Below are 14,474 nucleotides of genomic sequence, written 5' to 3'. Positions count from 1 at the left end.
TTCAAGTCTCACTCTGATTATGTTCATCTGCACGCTGTTTTGGAAGAAAGCCCACAGCTGTGGTCCCACTTCTTCCCACATCTTGCCTAATTTGTACAACCTCTCCAGCTCCTCAAAGGTGGTGTTCGCCTGACACAAACACAAAACAAACAGTGAGCATGAGGAGGGGCGTGTCAGAGGGGTCAGGCGATTAACTTACGCTTTTTAAAATCTTCCGGACAGCAGGGGAGTCAGGAGTATACAGGATGTTTCCCATCAGCAGGGGCTTAACAGAATTCCACAACATTTTCGTGACCGGGTTTGACTCCAGCGTCTGCATCAGGTTATTGCAGAAGGCAGCTGCAAACATGATAACGATTCAATTCAATTGGGGAGGACAATCAAGGCGTACATTTTGTAGGTGAATTGAATTTCAGCAAACAATCTGGTTGGAATTTGAAATTGGGATAATGTTTTGGGTTTTGATTTAAAGGACAACCAACGCCTCCGGACAAGTTGTGTCCATAATTTGTAAACTTACTTCAAATGACTTCTACTGAGCGTGTTTTACAAAGATTCCACGGCATATACTGTAGCTATTTTACATTTTAAGACTTGCACTGAATATACAGGAAGTCTTGTTTTCGAGTTGATGACGATGTCTGACATGACGTCACGAAAGGAACGCCCCTGACCGAAAAAGCGACACACAAAGCATTTTGGATACTTTGTTTGGTCTGAAAACTTTGTGTTGATGGCGAAATTAGAAGACAAACACATAAATTACGCGATGGTGAATCGTTGTGTGTTGCACCAAGACTACTATTTGATTCTAGTTGATTCTAGTTCCAACGAAGCTTGGGCGCCATCTTGTGCATTCTCTGGGATGCTACATTGGAGTCCTGGTGGCTCGAATTGATATGCAAGTACTTCTTTAATCGATTGCAAACATTTATGCTTTTCTTTTCAGAACTATTTGAATCATATTCATAACTGGATTCGTAACAAGAAAGCACCTTCTCCGAATCTGAAGCCATTGTTTTCATTCTAGAGCAAGGCGAAGACGTCCTGGCGTGATGTCACGAACAAGGGGGCTGGACCTTCTGAAACTCGCGATTTCCGGGGTCATTTTGAAGTAGTTTTGGGACAATTTAACTCATTTTATTGGTGTTTTGCATTTGACTAAAAATATCAGCCTGCGTGTTTTGGGTATTTTAGATGCTGTCAAACATTTTTTCTGATGTCAGTTGGGAAACAAAAAATTGGTGTCGGTTGTCCTTTAAAGCAGAGAAAATATTTTGGATCTGATTTAAATTTAATAAGACATCTTTGGTCCCTAAAACACAATTGATATTTTAAAATGAAAGATATTTTGTATCTTATATTGGTTGAACCAAAGATGAGGACATTTGAGTGTTTTGGCAGTCAACTGAACTCACTGGTCGTGTAGTCATACACGTAGGTGTCACGAGTGCGGCTGCTGTTGACCCCCAGGAACACCTTGTAGTTGTTGTCCTCGTACCAGTTGAAGGAAAGCACACGAGCGCCGCCGCCTTCTGGGTAGCCGCAAAAGAGGCTGGAAATGGACGCAGTCAGCTCTGAGAAAGCGGAAGGGCCACCGGTGCGGAAGAGAGAAGTGACGGCTTTGATGAGTGCCCGGGAGTTGTCACGTTGCATCAGCTGATGGGTGGGAAATGGTCATAAGCAGATATATCGTTTTGGTGTTACATTGAAAACCAAAATGGAAAATAGTTGAATAAAAGTATAAATACATGTCAAGATCATTTCTCTCCCTGAGTTGTCGCCTTATCGTGGTAGGGGAGTTTATGTGTTCCAATTTTTAAGAGGCTTTTTGATGACAGTGATACCTTGGCTTACGAACTTAATTGGTTTTCAGACAGAGTGTGTAAGGCGAAAAGTGTGTATCCAAAAAAATAATTTCCCATAGGAAACCATTAAAATGAGAATAATCCGTTCCCAGGTCCCCATAAAACATAATTTTCTACTTTCTAAGCCTTAAAACTACACGAAATATACCTTATTTTATGTATAGTAAATGTGCTATGATATTATAATTAAAGGAAAAAACGGTACTGTATAATAAAGTCGTTTTATTTACCTTCGTGATGGTCGTTGATGGGTTGATGGAATGGAGTGGCCGGTTTCATCAGCATTAAACACTTGATGAGGAACGTAACTTTCTTTTTGAGGAATGATCCCTGGTAGGTACTTTCTCTGTGATAAATTTATCTAGTTCATCATCAATTCTGTTCAGTTTAGCTGGGTTGATAGCTCTTTGCATCAAGCGTAAAGATGGCTTGTGCGGGTTGTTTGTGGAGCCTGATTGATGGGATATTTTAACCTTGCAGTCTACACTCTGCCTTTGAACTGTCAAAGTTGAAACTCTCTCACTGTTGTCTGCCTGTCTCTTTAATGTTTAAACCACCTCCCCCTGCTGCGTTCTTGACCAATCACGTGGCTTTAACCGAAGACTAGGAGCGGGGAATAGAGGAGAAAAACAGTCAGCTGCCATTTTGTTGTTAGAAGAACAGACTCGTTTGCGAACGACACATCATTCATTGAGGCAGTTCCATGTGTATACCGAAAAAAGTTTGTATGCCAAGGTAAAATTTTCATAAATTTAAAGTTAGTAAAAAGAAAAGTTTGTAAGCCAAGGGGTTTGTAAACCGAGGTATCACTGTATTACTCGCTCTAAGGTGATCATGATGCTGGTGGTGAAGAGCTTAGAAATAGCCAACAGGGCCTCAATAGCCGATGGCTGAAGGGATAGGGTGGGGTGAGATCGTAAAAAGATCCACAGTAGTGCATTGTGAAATATCTCACCTCTCGAATCTTCTCTGACGTCGCCCTGAGGACACGACCCCACCGCTGCAGGTCCAGCCCTGCGGATGCGCTATCCATGATGCGAGGCAACTGAGGGAAGAGGACATGTTGATTTATTAACTCTTTCTTTGGTCAAGATCAACGGAAGTGGGTCGGGGCTGTGTTGTTGGGAACTCTCCATATAGAATTCCAAGACAATCACGCAAGACGTCCTTCCTGGCATATTGAATGAAGCGAACAGGGAGTGGCAAGAGGAAGGGGAGGTGAAGCTGATAAAGGATCATTGGAGGAAGCACGTAGGGATCAGCGTAATTCAGAATTTTCTGGAAAACTTTGATTGGCAGTATGACCTCACTTATTCAAGACTGTTGTGTCAACGACCACTATCCTCTATATTCTTAAAAAGTTAATTATTAGCTATCATTAACAAACATGCAGATCAAACCTTTAAAGATTGAGGACACTGTTTTGCTGTGGCGACCCCTTGAAGGGAAAAGCCAAAAAGAAAAGAAGAAGAAGAACGTTACTTATTTCCCCCCCAAAAATTGTGGAAGGGGGATGGAACGGATTAATAGTTTATCCATTCATTTCAATGGGATTAGAGTATTTGATTATGAACATGTTACAACTGCTGTAATCTGTCGGCCAAGACAAGACTGCAGGTCATGTCTTAGCCCTTATGGGCGGGGCAAAGCCTAAACCCATTAGGGAAACAGGGGCAAGACGGATCAAACCTGAGTCACCTGCTGAGCGCTTCCACCCACTTATTAGGTATACAGACACTCCCCAACTTACGAACGAGATATGTTCCGAACGGTCGTTCGTAAGGTGAATTTGTTCGTAAGTTGCTTCAGTGCAATATTTTGTATGGATTGTATGTTTAAAGCTTATATAAGTATGTTTAATGTCTATATAAATGTATTTAAGGCTTGTATAAGTAAGCTGTATTGGTTTGTACTGAAAAATAAACATTTCATAAAATATATGCGCTATAAAGATATGTACATGTAAAACTAGAGAGAATACTATATATGTTACCACAAAAATGTTCGTATGTACCATTGTTCGTAACTCGACTGTGCGTAATTAGAGGAGCGTCAGTACTATAAAGTCGGAGGATGCACGAGGGGGTGAAGGCATGACGAAACCCTCACCAGTCGAAAGATCTTGAAGAAATCCACGTTGGCGTAGAGTACATCCTCGATCTTCTGCAACCGCGGCTGGCTAAGGGCGCACATGGCGTTGCGGACGCCGTGTAAGCCGTGGCGGCTCGGAAAGATGATGAAACGTTCCAGCAGCGCCTGGCTGCACGCAATGTCCTTCAGCTGAAGGTCTGGGATACCTGATGCAAACTTTTGAGCAAACAGGAAAGAACTATTTGAAATACATTCAAATACATAATAGAATGAACATGAGAAATTTGTGGACACTGTGCATTAACTATAATGCAATGGCTTCAATGGGGTCCGAAAAGCTATGATCCGGTGTTTACGTTAGCATTAGCATTAGCATCCTCAAGCCTTACTTGTTCTATTCGTATCTCAGCGTTGGTTAGCTGATAGACGACAGACTCTGGGAGCTTGGCATCACGGAGTAGGAACGCTGTCAGAAGCTCATCATCCTTCAGGATGTCCTCGATTTTCAGACCTCGACCTGAACGCAAACCGCAAAGTCTCTGTGCTGTTACATGTTTCATTTTGGTAGCTTGCTTGGTTCCCTTTTAGAGAACGCGAAGCTGAAGCTATCAAGAGCGGACTTGGATTTTTTATCTTCTATTGTTGTACATTTGAGCGGCTTTTTTGAGTTTTTGGTCATATTATTTTGAAAGGATTCTACTTCCTGTTTTTGTTACTTCTGTATATGATACTAGCCACTCCTTCTCTGGCTGGTATCATAGACAGACGCTCCCCTACTTACGCACATTCAAGTTACAAACAACGATACATATAAACATTTCTGTAGTAACATATGTAGTATTCTCTCCCGTTGTACATGTAAGTATCTTTATAGAGCATATATTTTATTAAATGTTTATTTTTCAGTACACACCAATACAGGGTACTTATACAAGCCTTAAACATATTTATATAAACATACATTCCATACAAAATATAGCACTGAATCAATTTACAAATAAATTCAACTTACGAACGACCGTTCAGAACGTATCTCATGCATAAGTTGGGGAACGTCTGTATTTAAGTCCAGCCACGGTTTTCCTAGCTATGACTTTTTATGACTTGGACCTTGAAACTCTGAGGTGGTATAGCGGTCTCGTCCCCATTGTACCTGACATGACAGTTGGGTTGTTGCGCAGCGTATCCATGAAGTCGGAGAATGTGGACAATTCGTGCCACAGAAGTCTCAGCTGGTGCACCTCCGTTTCACTGAACATCTCCAAGATGTCGGTGTAGAAGCGTGACAATCTGAAGCAGCAAAAAGAAAAAGTATGATAACATACGGTAACGATAAAGACTTAAAGGACAACCGACGCCTCCGAACAAGATTTTACAATTGTAAAATCACTTCAAATGACTTCTCCGGAGCGTATTTTACAAAGATTCCACCGCATATAGCTATAATTTACGTTTTAACACTCGCGCTGAATATTCAGGAAGTCTTGTTTTCGAGTTGATGACGATGCCTGACGTAACATCACGTCTGGAACGCCCCTGACCGAGAAAGCGACACACAATGCATTTTGGGTACTTTGTTTGGTCTGAAAACTTCGCGTTGATCCGTGTTGATGGCAAAATTAGAAGGAAAACACATAAATCATGTGATGGTGAATCATTGTTTGTTGCACCAAGACTACTATTTGATACTAGTTAACACAAATTCCCAGGAGACAAATCAGCTTGGGCGCCATCTTATACATTTTGTGGGACGCTACATTAGAGTCTTGACGGCTCGAATTGATACGGAAGGACATCTTTAATCGATTGCAAACATTTATGCTTTCCTCTTCAGAACTATTTGAATCATATTCATAACTGGATGAGTAACAAGAAAGCATCTTCTCCAAATCCAAAGCAATTGTTTTCATTCTAGAGTAAGGAAAGACGTCCTGGCGTGACGTTACGAACAAGGGGGCGGGACCTTTTGAAACTTGCCATTTCCGAGGTCATTTTGAAGTAGTTTTGGGACACTTTCACTCATTTTTATTGGTGTTTTGCATTTGACTAAAACTATCAGCCTGTGTGTTTTGGGTATTTTAGATGCTATAAAACATTTTTCGGATGTCAGTTAGGAAACAAAAAAAATGGTGACCGTTGTCCTTTAAGTCAGTCACTCACATTGAATTTTTATAGTTGGAGACAACTCCCGGAGACTCTCCTCTGGTGGGGTGTCTGAAACAGGGATTGTTGGCGTTACAGAAGATGCCCTGGATCCAAGGAAGCACGCCAGCGGATGGCATGGCCTTGTTGGGGAAATGACCTGGAATCAGCATGTGGTAATGTTAAAAATAAATAAATAAATGCATGAAATATCAAAGAAAAATATTATATATCACATCCCTGCGATATCAACATCACAGGGATAATGCTAGTGGGCCTCAATCGGCAGTACATATTCACCTAAAAGCTCGCAATCACCCATTTAATGACAGTGAGGTTAAAATCTTACCTAAAGAAAGTAGATGGTTTGAAAGGAGAGTAAAAGAAGCAATTTTTGTAAAACAACAAAACTTCACTAAATCACCATGGTGGTTTGATGTTTAATTTGGATCGTGCTTACAACAGACTTCTTCGATCGTTACCTGGTATGCTTAGTCATGCTGATGAGGTTATACCATAGCTAATCGGGCAATCAGAGCCAGGCATAGAACATATTCAAACAGAACAAAAAAAGTAATCGGATTAGCTTCAGGGAGTAGGCTACAGCTCCCACCAACCGTAGAGCAACCCCCCCCCCCCAACCTTAGAGCAGGGACCTATCAAAGCAGTGGTCTGGCACCGCCACATCTGTCCAGTAGGGATATATATAGGGTCAGAGCTACCAGCACAACTTTAGTTCGCTGACGAAGCTTTTCGGATGAGGAGCTAACCGTCCGACACCTTCAAGGGAAGTACAGATGACGGCTGAAGAAACCTTTTCAGCGATATCATACTAAAGTATGTTTTTAAAATCCCTACGTAAAAAGTAGATTGTTTTTCTCGATAGAAATTAAGTTGTATTTTCATTTTAATGTCATTTTGTCTAATTGCCACTCATTTTTCAAGTACCTGTCAATTTTTCTTGAAGCTCACTCAATTCAAGAAAGAAAAAAAGGCTAAAACGTCACACTGCCCGCCAAGTTGCCAGGTGTTTTACAACAATACTTATAATTTAACGACCATATCACAACACAATGGTCAATCCTTAGCGGTCCATGCGTCGTGTTTTTCTCTGCCTTCTTACATTCATGTTGCTGGTACAGCGGGTTTGCCTTCCTCAGCCACACCAGACAAATAAAAAGCAACACAGGCCACGAGAGTTCCACCAGGAAACGAATCTGCGACAAAACAAGTGCCGGACAGGTCAGAAGGTTTGGGAAGAAGGAGCCGACAATTTTTTCATGTCACCTTCTGCCTTTTTCGCTGGGTCCAGTTCTTCCAGAGCAACAGGCGGATTTGAGAGCTCGTCTTCATGACTCCCACTCGAATGGGGTCATGTGACTTTGCTAAACCTGTGAAAAAAAGTCTCGGCTACACAACAACTCTGCCAGAATACACCTTTCTAAGAGAAATTTAATATTTTGGACTAAATGTAATTAATAAGAGGTGGGGCTGACTTTTCTCGAGAATAACATTGTAAAAAAAAATCGACATAATAGAATCAATATATTATATACCTGATACCTGATTACCGGTGGCGCCCGAGGGGCCTTAAAAATACATATATTGAAAAGATAGCCTTTTTTGTAAATCCTGGATAAAAAGTTATTAGAAAGTCATGTTTTTTTTCCAGGGAATAATGAGATAGAATACCACAAAATCAGGTTTTGGGTTTAGCCTCGTAAACATAACACAGAGAGTGTTTGTCTGCCCCTGGTGAATGTCACGTGAGGGAAGGTTTAAAATGCAGACTTAAAAACAATCATATAAATGTCAAAAAACGTGTAATTCCCGATCAAGTGAGATGCAGATGACAAGCGTACAATACGAGTAATTTGTTTGGAACTATGTCGACAAGCTGTGATGTCAAGAATAAGAATAAGAATAAGAATAAGAATAAGAATAAGAACACATTTCATTTATAAGCGGCAAAACTCTCAAGGACACTTTACAGGATATTTTTTTCTGCGGGTGAGCAGCGGCAGCCACCTGCACCAGGGTTCACTCAACCCGGAAGTAACATAGAGTTTAAAAAAATCACTTCAACATTACTTTAAGATGAAAATGGCATTTATTTTGAAAATAAAATTCTGTTTAGTCTCAGGAAAAAAAGAATTGAACAACTACAATGAAAATTAAATGATAGATTTTTTCCCTCTAGAAATAAAGTCGGAAAGTAGAAAATACATCATTTTTCAAATAAAAATTATTACTACTATGATGATTGGAATTATTATTTTTTTTTTATTATTATTGCTATTACTAATATGATTGGAATTGTTATTATTGTTATCATTATTATCATAAATATTATTATCATTATTATTATTTAATAATGAGGTTTTGGTGAAAGTCATACATTGGACAGTTAACTCATTCACTGCCAGACAATGTGTAAAAATGTTTCCACTTCAGTGCCAGGGTTATTGTCATTGTCACTCGAATTCCAGGACCCACAGAATATTGCATTTTAGGACTACGTCAACATTCAATACAGCTTTAGAACCTTTAGACTCTCTTCTTTCATCAGAAAAACAAGTTCATTCCTAAGTTATATGGGTCTGGAGTTATATGAGCTTGAAATGAGAGCGGCTGTCCAAAATACAATGCAATACAAACATATTGACACATATTGGTTTATATAGCGCCTTAACAACAGCTGAATTTGGAACAAAGTGTTAACATGGAAAAGGGAGAAATGCTGCCCCTTGTTGAAAACAAAAACCATTGCCAGAGGCCACGGCCAGCGCTTTATCGGCACCCAAGCAAGAAAAAACAAAACCCAAACAAATTCAGGAATGGCGCTCGACGTCATATTTTCAATTCTCGATAAATTCGTGAATGGCAGTGAATGAGTTAAGGTGTTATATTTTGCGTTAAAAATATAAATATTTTTTTTTTATTATAACATTTTTTTTATTCTTATTAGAATTTACATAAAAAGTTGGTGATCGAAAACGTGTTTTTTCCTCAAGACAAAAAGGCCACAATATTGTGAGATTCAATCCTCGTGCACAAAATAGTGGAAGCAAAGAAAAAGTCTAAATCCCACCAAAATTTTGCATCCGTTTTTTTCCTCATGGCACACAAGTAAGCAGAAGCATCACATTTCTCACATAGTTCACACAGAGCCTAATGCTCTGACATGACATGTGACAATCGAAATAAAGCAATACAGAGATTGCGTTTGTGTGTATTTTAGTGTGTGTGTGTATTTGAGTCTTACCTCAGAAGCAGCACAGTGTCCAAAGTACGTCGCATGTAGCCCACCAGGCGAGAGGGACAAGGTAGATGATACAGCAGACACACACACACACACACACACACACGTCCCAACAGTGGGACGGACGGACGAATGGAGGCCACTCTGCTCAACACAGAAACAGCAACGCTCCTAATCTGATTGCTCTAATCTCCTGGCTCAGCTCCAAGAGAGAAAAAAAAGGACATCATCCATTTTGAAGCACAACTAATAGAAGGAGTGTTGCAAGTTGGACATAATATAAAGTGCTAGATGATGTGCAAAAAAGTGTCCCCTTCAGTGCCAGGGTTTTTGTCATTTTCACTTGAATTGCACAGAATATTGAGTTTCAGGACTACATAAACATTCGATGCAGCGTAAGAAACCTTAGACTTTGTTTTCTTTCAAAAAAAAGAATTAATTTCTAAATTATATGGAGTTATCAGACTTTGAAATACAATGCAACACATAGAAATTGATTTATATAGCGCTTTAACAACAGCCGAATCTGGAACAAAGCGCTAACATCCCAAAAAAAGAAATTCCGCCCAGTTGTGGAAGGGGGGAAAAAATATTGCCAGAGGTCTGGCCAGCGCTTTATCAGCACCCAAGCATGAAATAACAAAACCCGTACAAATTCGAAAATGCCGTTCTACGACATATTTTCAAATTCGTGAATGGCAATGAATGAGTTGACAAGAGTTAATTTTGTCATTTTTTGGGGGGTAATTTTGAATTGTAGCTTTTGAGTATATTACAAGCAGTCTTTTTTTCTAAATATAAACGAACAAAGGAAAAAAATGTCAAGGAGTTATCTTTTTTCTGCATCAAAAAATGTGTTTTATGAGAAAACACCCTTAAAAAAAATCCAACGTGTCACCCCACCACCTCCTGCCCACCGTCTTTCAGCCAGAGACTGTTACAGCCACGCGGCAAGAAGGAGAGGTACCGCTCTTTATCCCTGACATAAAATGTACTTGACAATGCCCCTTCAAAGGTGTGATAAAAAATAAAAAGTGAAAAAAATAGGACAATTATTTCAATTATTAAGCACTTGTATTTTATTAAGACACGTCTCATTTTTGTTGTCATTTTTGTTTTCTCACCTGCAATGACTAACAAACAACTCTTTTCTCCAAATATTTCCTCTAAAATAAAATAAAAAAACCTTAATAAATACAATTTGTTCTTACATACAATTTTTTTTCCAAGAAAATATTTTTCTCTCAATTTTGAAAAATATTCATTTCATTCAAAGCACTGTCTTGTTTACAAATAAGATCTTTTTGAAAAAGTAACATAAAAAAACAAACCTTCCTACAAATCATAGGTTTTGCTTTTTTATTCTTCACCTACAATATTTTTTTCTTCCCCCTGAAAAATTAAGAAAATGGAGACACAATTTTGATAACAATACCTACAAATATGCAATTTTCATGAAAATGAAGGCAACTGGGTTAAAACCCCTGACTGTAGAAAATATTTTTTTCAAATCACTTATAAAATACAGTGATACCTCATCTTACAAACCAAATTGGTTCCCAGAAAGTGTGTGTAAGGCGAAAAGTTCATCTGCCAAACATTTATTTCCCATAAGAAGCCATTAAAAATTAGAATAATCCGTTCCCAGGTCCCCATAAAACATCATTTTCTACTAAATAAGCCTTAAAACTACACAAAATATACCTTATTTTATGTCTAATAAATATGCTATTGTATTGTAATTAAAGAAATAAACCGTACTGTATAATAATGTTGTTTTATTTACCTTTGTGATGGTAGTTGATGGCTTGATGGAATGGAGTGGGAGGGAGGAAGGGAGTTACTATTTGGAAGGAGAGTCACCTTCCATAAGGACTGTCCCCTCCTACCTGCTTTTCATTAATCCAAATCAACAGAGGTTTGTCAACCTCTTCTATTGAGACCTGAGACCGTTGCTTAGACACAGAAACACCCTTAGCGACACGTAGCAATGGTCGACTTCAGCATCCTAGTACCGGGACGCTAATTAACACAAACGTACACCTCGTTCGTGTTTTTCGACAATCTCCTCCTTCTGCTCGACCGTAATTTTCTTTAATGTCTTTTTAGGCTTAACACTAGCCTGTGGTGGTGTCTTTTTCGGTCCCATAATAGCAAAAGTACTCCACACGATAACAAACCACATCTGCACCCAGAGGTGGTGTGGAAAACTAGTCCGCCAGCCACCTGTGTGGTTTGGTTCGTCCGTCAAAAACTAGTTTGTATGCCAAGATTATATTCTCGTGAATTTAATGTTCGTCAGGCGAAAAGTTTGTGAGCTAAAGCGTTCGTAAGACGTGGTATCAGTGTATTGGAAAAATAATCACTCGTCAGATGAATATTAATAATAACATAATAGATGCTGAGCAAGTATGCATATGCGATACTGGTTGCTCATTCATTATTTACTGTTTTATTTTCGCAGAAAAAATATTTGCCTTTTTTATAACAAAGGAATGAATCCCAAATTATTTCACATATATTTTTTTTCCATTGACATACAAAAATATAAAAAAGAGAATAACACAGAAATTAACCATTTTTTCCCTCCCAAAATCTTTTTTTTCCTCAAAAATACTGAAGGGTAAACTTCTCCCCAAAAATGTTACAATATTTTTCCCTCCCTCCCACTCTCACTCTCTCGCTCGCTCACTCACTCACTCACTCACTCACTCACTCACTCACTCACTCACTCACTCACTCACTCACTCACTCACTCTCTCTCACTCTCAAAATCTCTTACTCTCTCTCTCTCTCTCTCTCTCACTCACTCACACACTCACACACTCACTCACTCACTCACTCACTCACTCACTCACTCACTCACTCACTCACTCACCCTCTCACTCTCGCTCGCTCACTCACTCACTCACTCACTCACTCACTCACTCACTCACTCACTCACTCACTCACTCACTTACTCACTCACTCACTCACTCACTCACTCACTCACTCACTCACTCACTCACTCACTCACTCACTCACTCACTCTCACTAAAAATGGAAGCCATTTTTCTTTTCTGTGTTGCCCAAACAAGGCTACACCATTTTAAAGGTGTACAAACACATTAAACTTAAACATTCCGAGTATAAAAAGCTGCATAAGTGCATTGCAGGATGCCAGCAAAACTTTGGGGTACACAAAGAAGGAAAAGAAATTTGGCTGGCTCTTATTTTTAGTGGTTTTGTTCAAAATGACAAATTTGGGGTATATTAGCACGTGTGGCACTTTTAACGTAAAAAAATCAACGTTATCAGACAAAATGGGCCTCCCTGTGCTCCAGCTCTTGGAGTCGGTGAGGTCGCAGTCTTTGGTAGATGACCTTGGTCTCGCCAGGGGGGTCCGAGTCATCGGGGCTGCTGGGGGGCGGCGACTGCGGTGGAGAAAGGGAAGCCGCTTCGGCGTCGATGGCGCTGTCGGTGGAGTCTTGCGTCTGGAGGCGGCTGTGGGGGGGGCTGGGGGACGCGGCGATAGGGGAGGAGGCACCGGTGGGGGAGGAAGCGGCGGTGGTAGTAGTCGTGGTGGATGTAGTGATGGTAGTGATGCTAGTAGTCCAGTCGGGAAGCGTCCTAGCCCTGCCGACGGGGGGCTTGTAGAAAGTCCCAGGTGGGGGCTGCAGAGTCCTCGGGGGTCTCAGCGTCAACAATGAGCTGGACGCCGGCTGGTTGTCCCGCTCGGAGGTCCAGCCGGGTTTGACGGACACGGCGTAGGGGTTGTTGGGGAAAACGGTGCTAACAGTGCCGGCAGGGGAGGCTGGGACGGCGGCGGCGCTAGCGGTGCTAGCGGTGGGTAGCTTAGCCACGATCATGGCGGTCTTGGGTGTGACGTCGTAATGTCTGTATTTCCTGTCCCACGTCCGCCGCTGCATCGCCCGAGTGTCGATAAATGGCGTGATGTAATAGGCGCTGACCCGCGACGAGCCGGCGCGAGCTTCCGCCGGTTCAGTTTCATTGAAGGCTTCCTTCGGCGGGTCGGCGGGCTCCGCCGGCGCCGGGAGGCTGATGGGTCGGGACGACGATCGGGCGCGATGGGCTCGGAGTTGCACCATCGATGCAAGGGTGGCCGACGCAGAGCCGGTGAGAGCGGCGCGGCCTGACGCTGGTGCGGACCTTTGTATCTCTTCCGCACCGTTGACGCCGCCTGAAGAGTCCGTTCGGTCGGTTCCGGGCTGGACCTCATGGACCTCGTCCAGGATGTGCGAGGATGGGATGACGGAGGAGAACCTCTTGTACACTTTGGAACTCTGCACAGTGGCGGGGGGGGAGGAAAGGAGAAAATGAAGCTTAGCTAACAAAGTGAATGCTAATAAGCTTATGGTTGTTATGCTACTAGCTTGAGAAAGCGATTCATTTAGCACATTGCTAATAATCTAACATGGTGTCTTGTAGTTGTGGATTTCGAATGCATTTCAAACGAGAAATTATAAAATGAGAGCAAATGTTATCGTGTATTAGTTCTTCAAAGATATTATACGTTACATGCTAAGTTAGCATGACAAATAAATAACATGTCAATTACAAATAATAATATAACATGGCAATAACATGACAAAAAGGGATTAATTGCTCTTCTTAGTAATTAACAGTGGTGTGCCATGAGCAGAATATATTTTTGTGTTGATTTAATAGATGAGAAGGTTTCTTCAGCCGTCATCTGTACTTTTTTGAAGGTGTCGGACGTTTCGCCTCCTATCCAAGAGGCTTCGTCAGCGAAGTCTTACTGGGCGATACGACCAGTAAGACTTTAGTTCGCTGACATGAAGTCGTACTGGCCGATAGGACCAGTAAGACTTTAGTTCGCTGACGAAGCCTCTTGGATAGGAGGCAAAACGTCCGACACCTTCAAAAAAGTACAGATGACGGCTGAAGAAACCTTTTCATCGATGGACTACTCCTGTACGACTGAGAGCTTACACAGACGTGTTGATTTAATAGCGATTTTATCAACTCACAATGGCTGAAGGGGAGAAACAATTTGGTGCGGGATTTACTGTTAGCCATTTTCAAGACGGGTGATTCAAGAAAAGATGGACATCATTATGAAAGCTCGGGCAGTTATTTATTGGCGGATG

The 14,474-nt window shown here is 41.1% G+C and overlaps 2 protein-coding genes across 6 annotated transcripts in view; both read right to left on the bottom strand.

The window, feature by feature from the left end:
• Positions 1–9,492, bottom strand: part of LOC148891377 (retinal-specific phospholipid-transporting ATPase ABCA4-like) — a 46,281-nt gene extending 36,789 nt beyond the window's left edge. Inside the window, exons 1-11 of the mRNA XM_089007628.1 lie at positions 9,367–9,492; positions 7,389–7,492; positions 7,225–7,318; positions 6,120–6,261; positions 5,113–5,249; positions 4,349–4,476; positions 3,978–4,175; positions 2,824–2,913; positions 1,419–1,659; positions 200–339; positions 13–129 (exon numbers count right to left, since the gene is read on the bottom strand). Of these exons, the coding sequence (XP_088863754.1) occupies positions 13–129; positions 200–339; positions 1,419–1,659; positions 2,824–2,913; positions 3,978–4,175; positions 4,349–4,476; positions 5,113–5,249; positions 6,120–6,261; positions 7,225–7,318; positions 7,389–7,454 (1,353 nt within the window). The 5' untranslated portion in view covers positions 7,455–7,492; positions 9,367–9,492. The remainder of the gene's footprint in view (positions 1–12; positions 130–199; positions 340–1,418; positions 1,660–2,823; positions 2,914–3,977; positions 4,176–4,348; positions 4,477–5,112; positions 5,250–6,119; positions 6,262–7,224; positions 7,319–7,388; positions 7,493–9,366) is intronic.
• The window catches only part of LOC148891376 (rho GTPase-activating protein 29-like), a 69,999-nt gene that overhangs the window by 14,442 nt on the left and 41,083 nt on the right, over positions 1–14,474 (bottom strand). For 3 of the 5 annotated variants that reach the window (XM_089007621.1, XM_089007624.1, XM_089007623.1), the window contains one exon: positions 10,410–13,646. In XM_089007621.1, the coding sequence (XP_088863747.1) occupies positions 12,657–13,646 (990 nt within the window). In that variant the 3' untranslated portion in view covers positions 10,410–12,656. Of the gene's footprint in view, positions 1–10,409; positions 13,647–14,474 lie in introns of those variants that run through there. The other 2 variants (XR_016116386.1, XM_089007622.1) reach the window with 2 other exon arrangements.

The sequence above is a fragment of the Hippocampus bargibanti genome, linkage group LG11 (assembly GCF_051943395.1).
Source record: "Hippocampus bargibanti isolate YZ-2025 linkage group LG11, ASM5194339v1, whole genome shotgun sequence".
Taxonomy (NCBI): Eukaryota; Metazoa; Chordata; class Actinopteri; order Syngnathiformes; family Syngnathidae; genus Hippocampus; species Hippocampus bargibanti.
The sequence above is the reverse complement of the archived record's forward strand: the minus strand, read 5'-3'. Positions and strand labels throughout refer to the sequence as shown.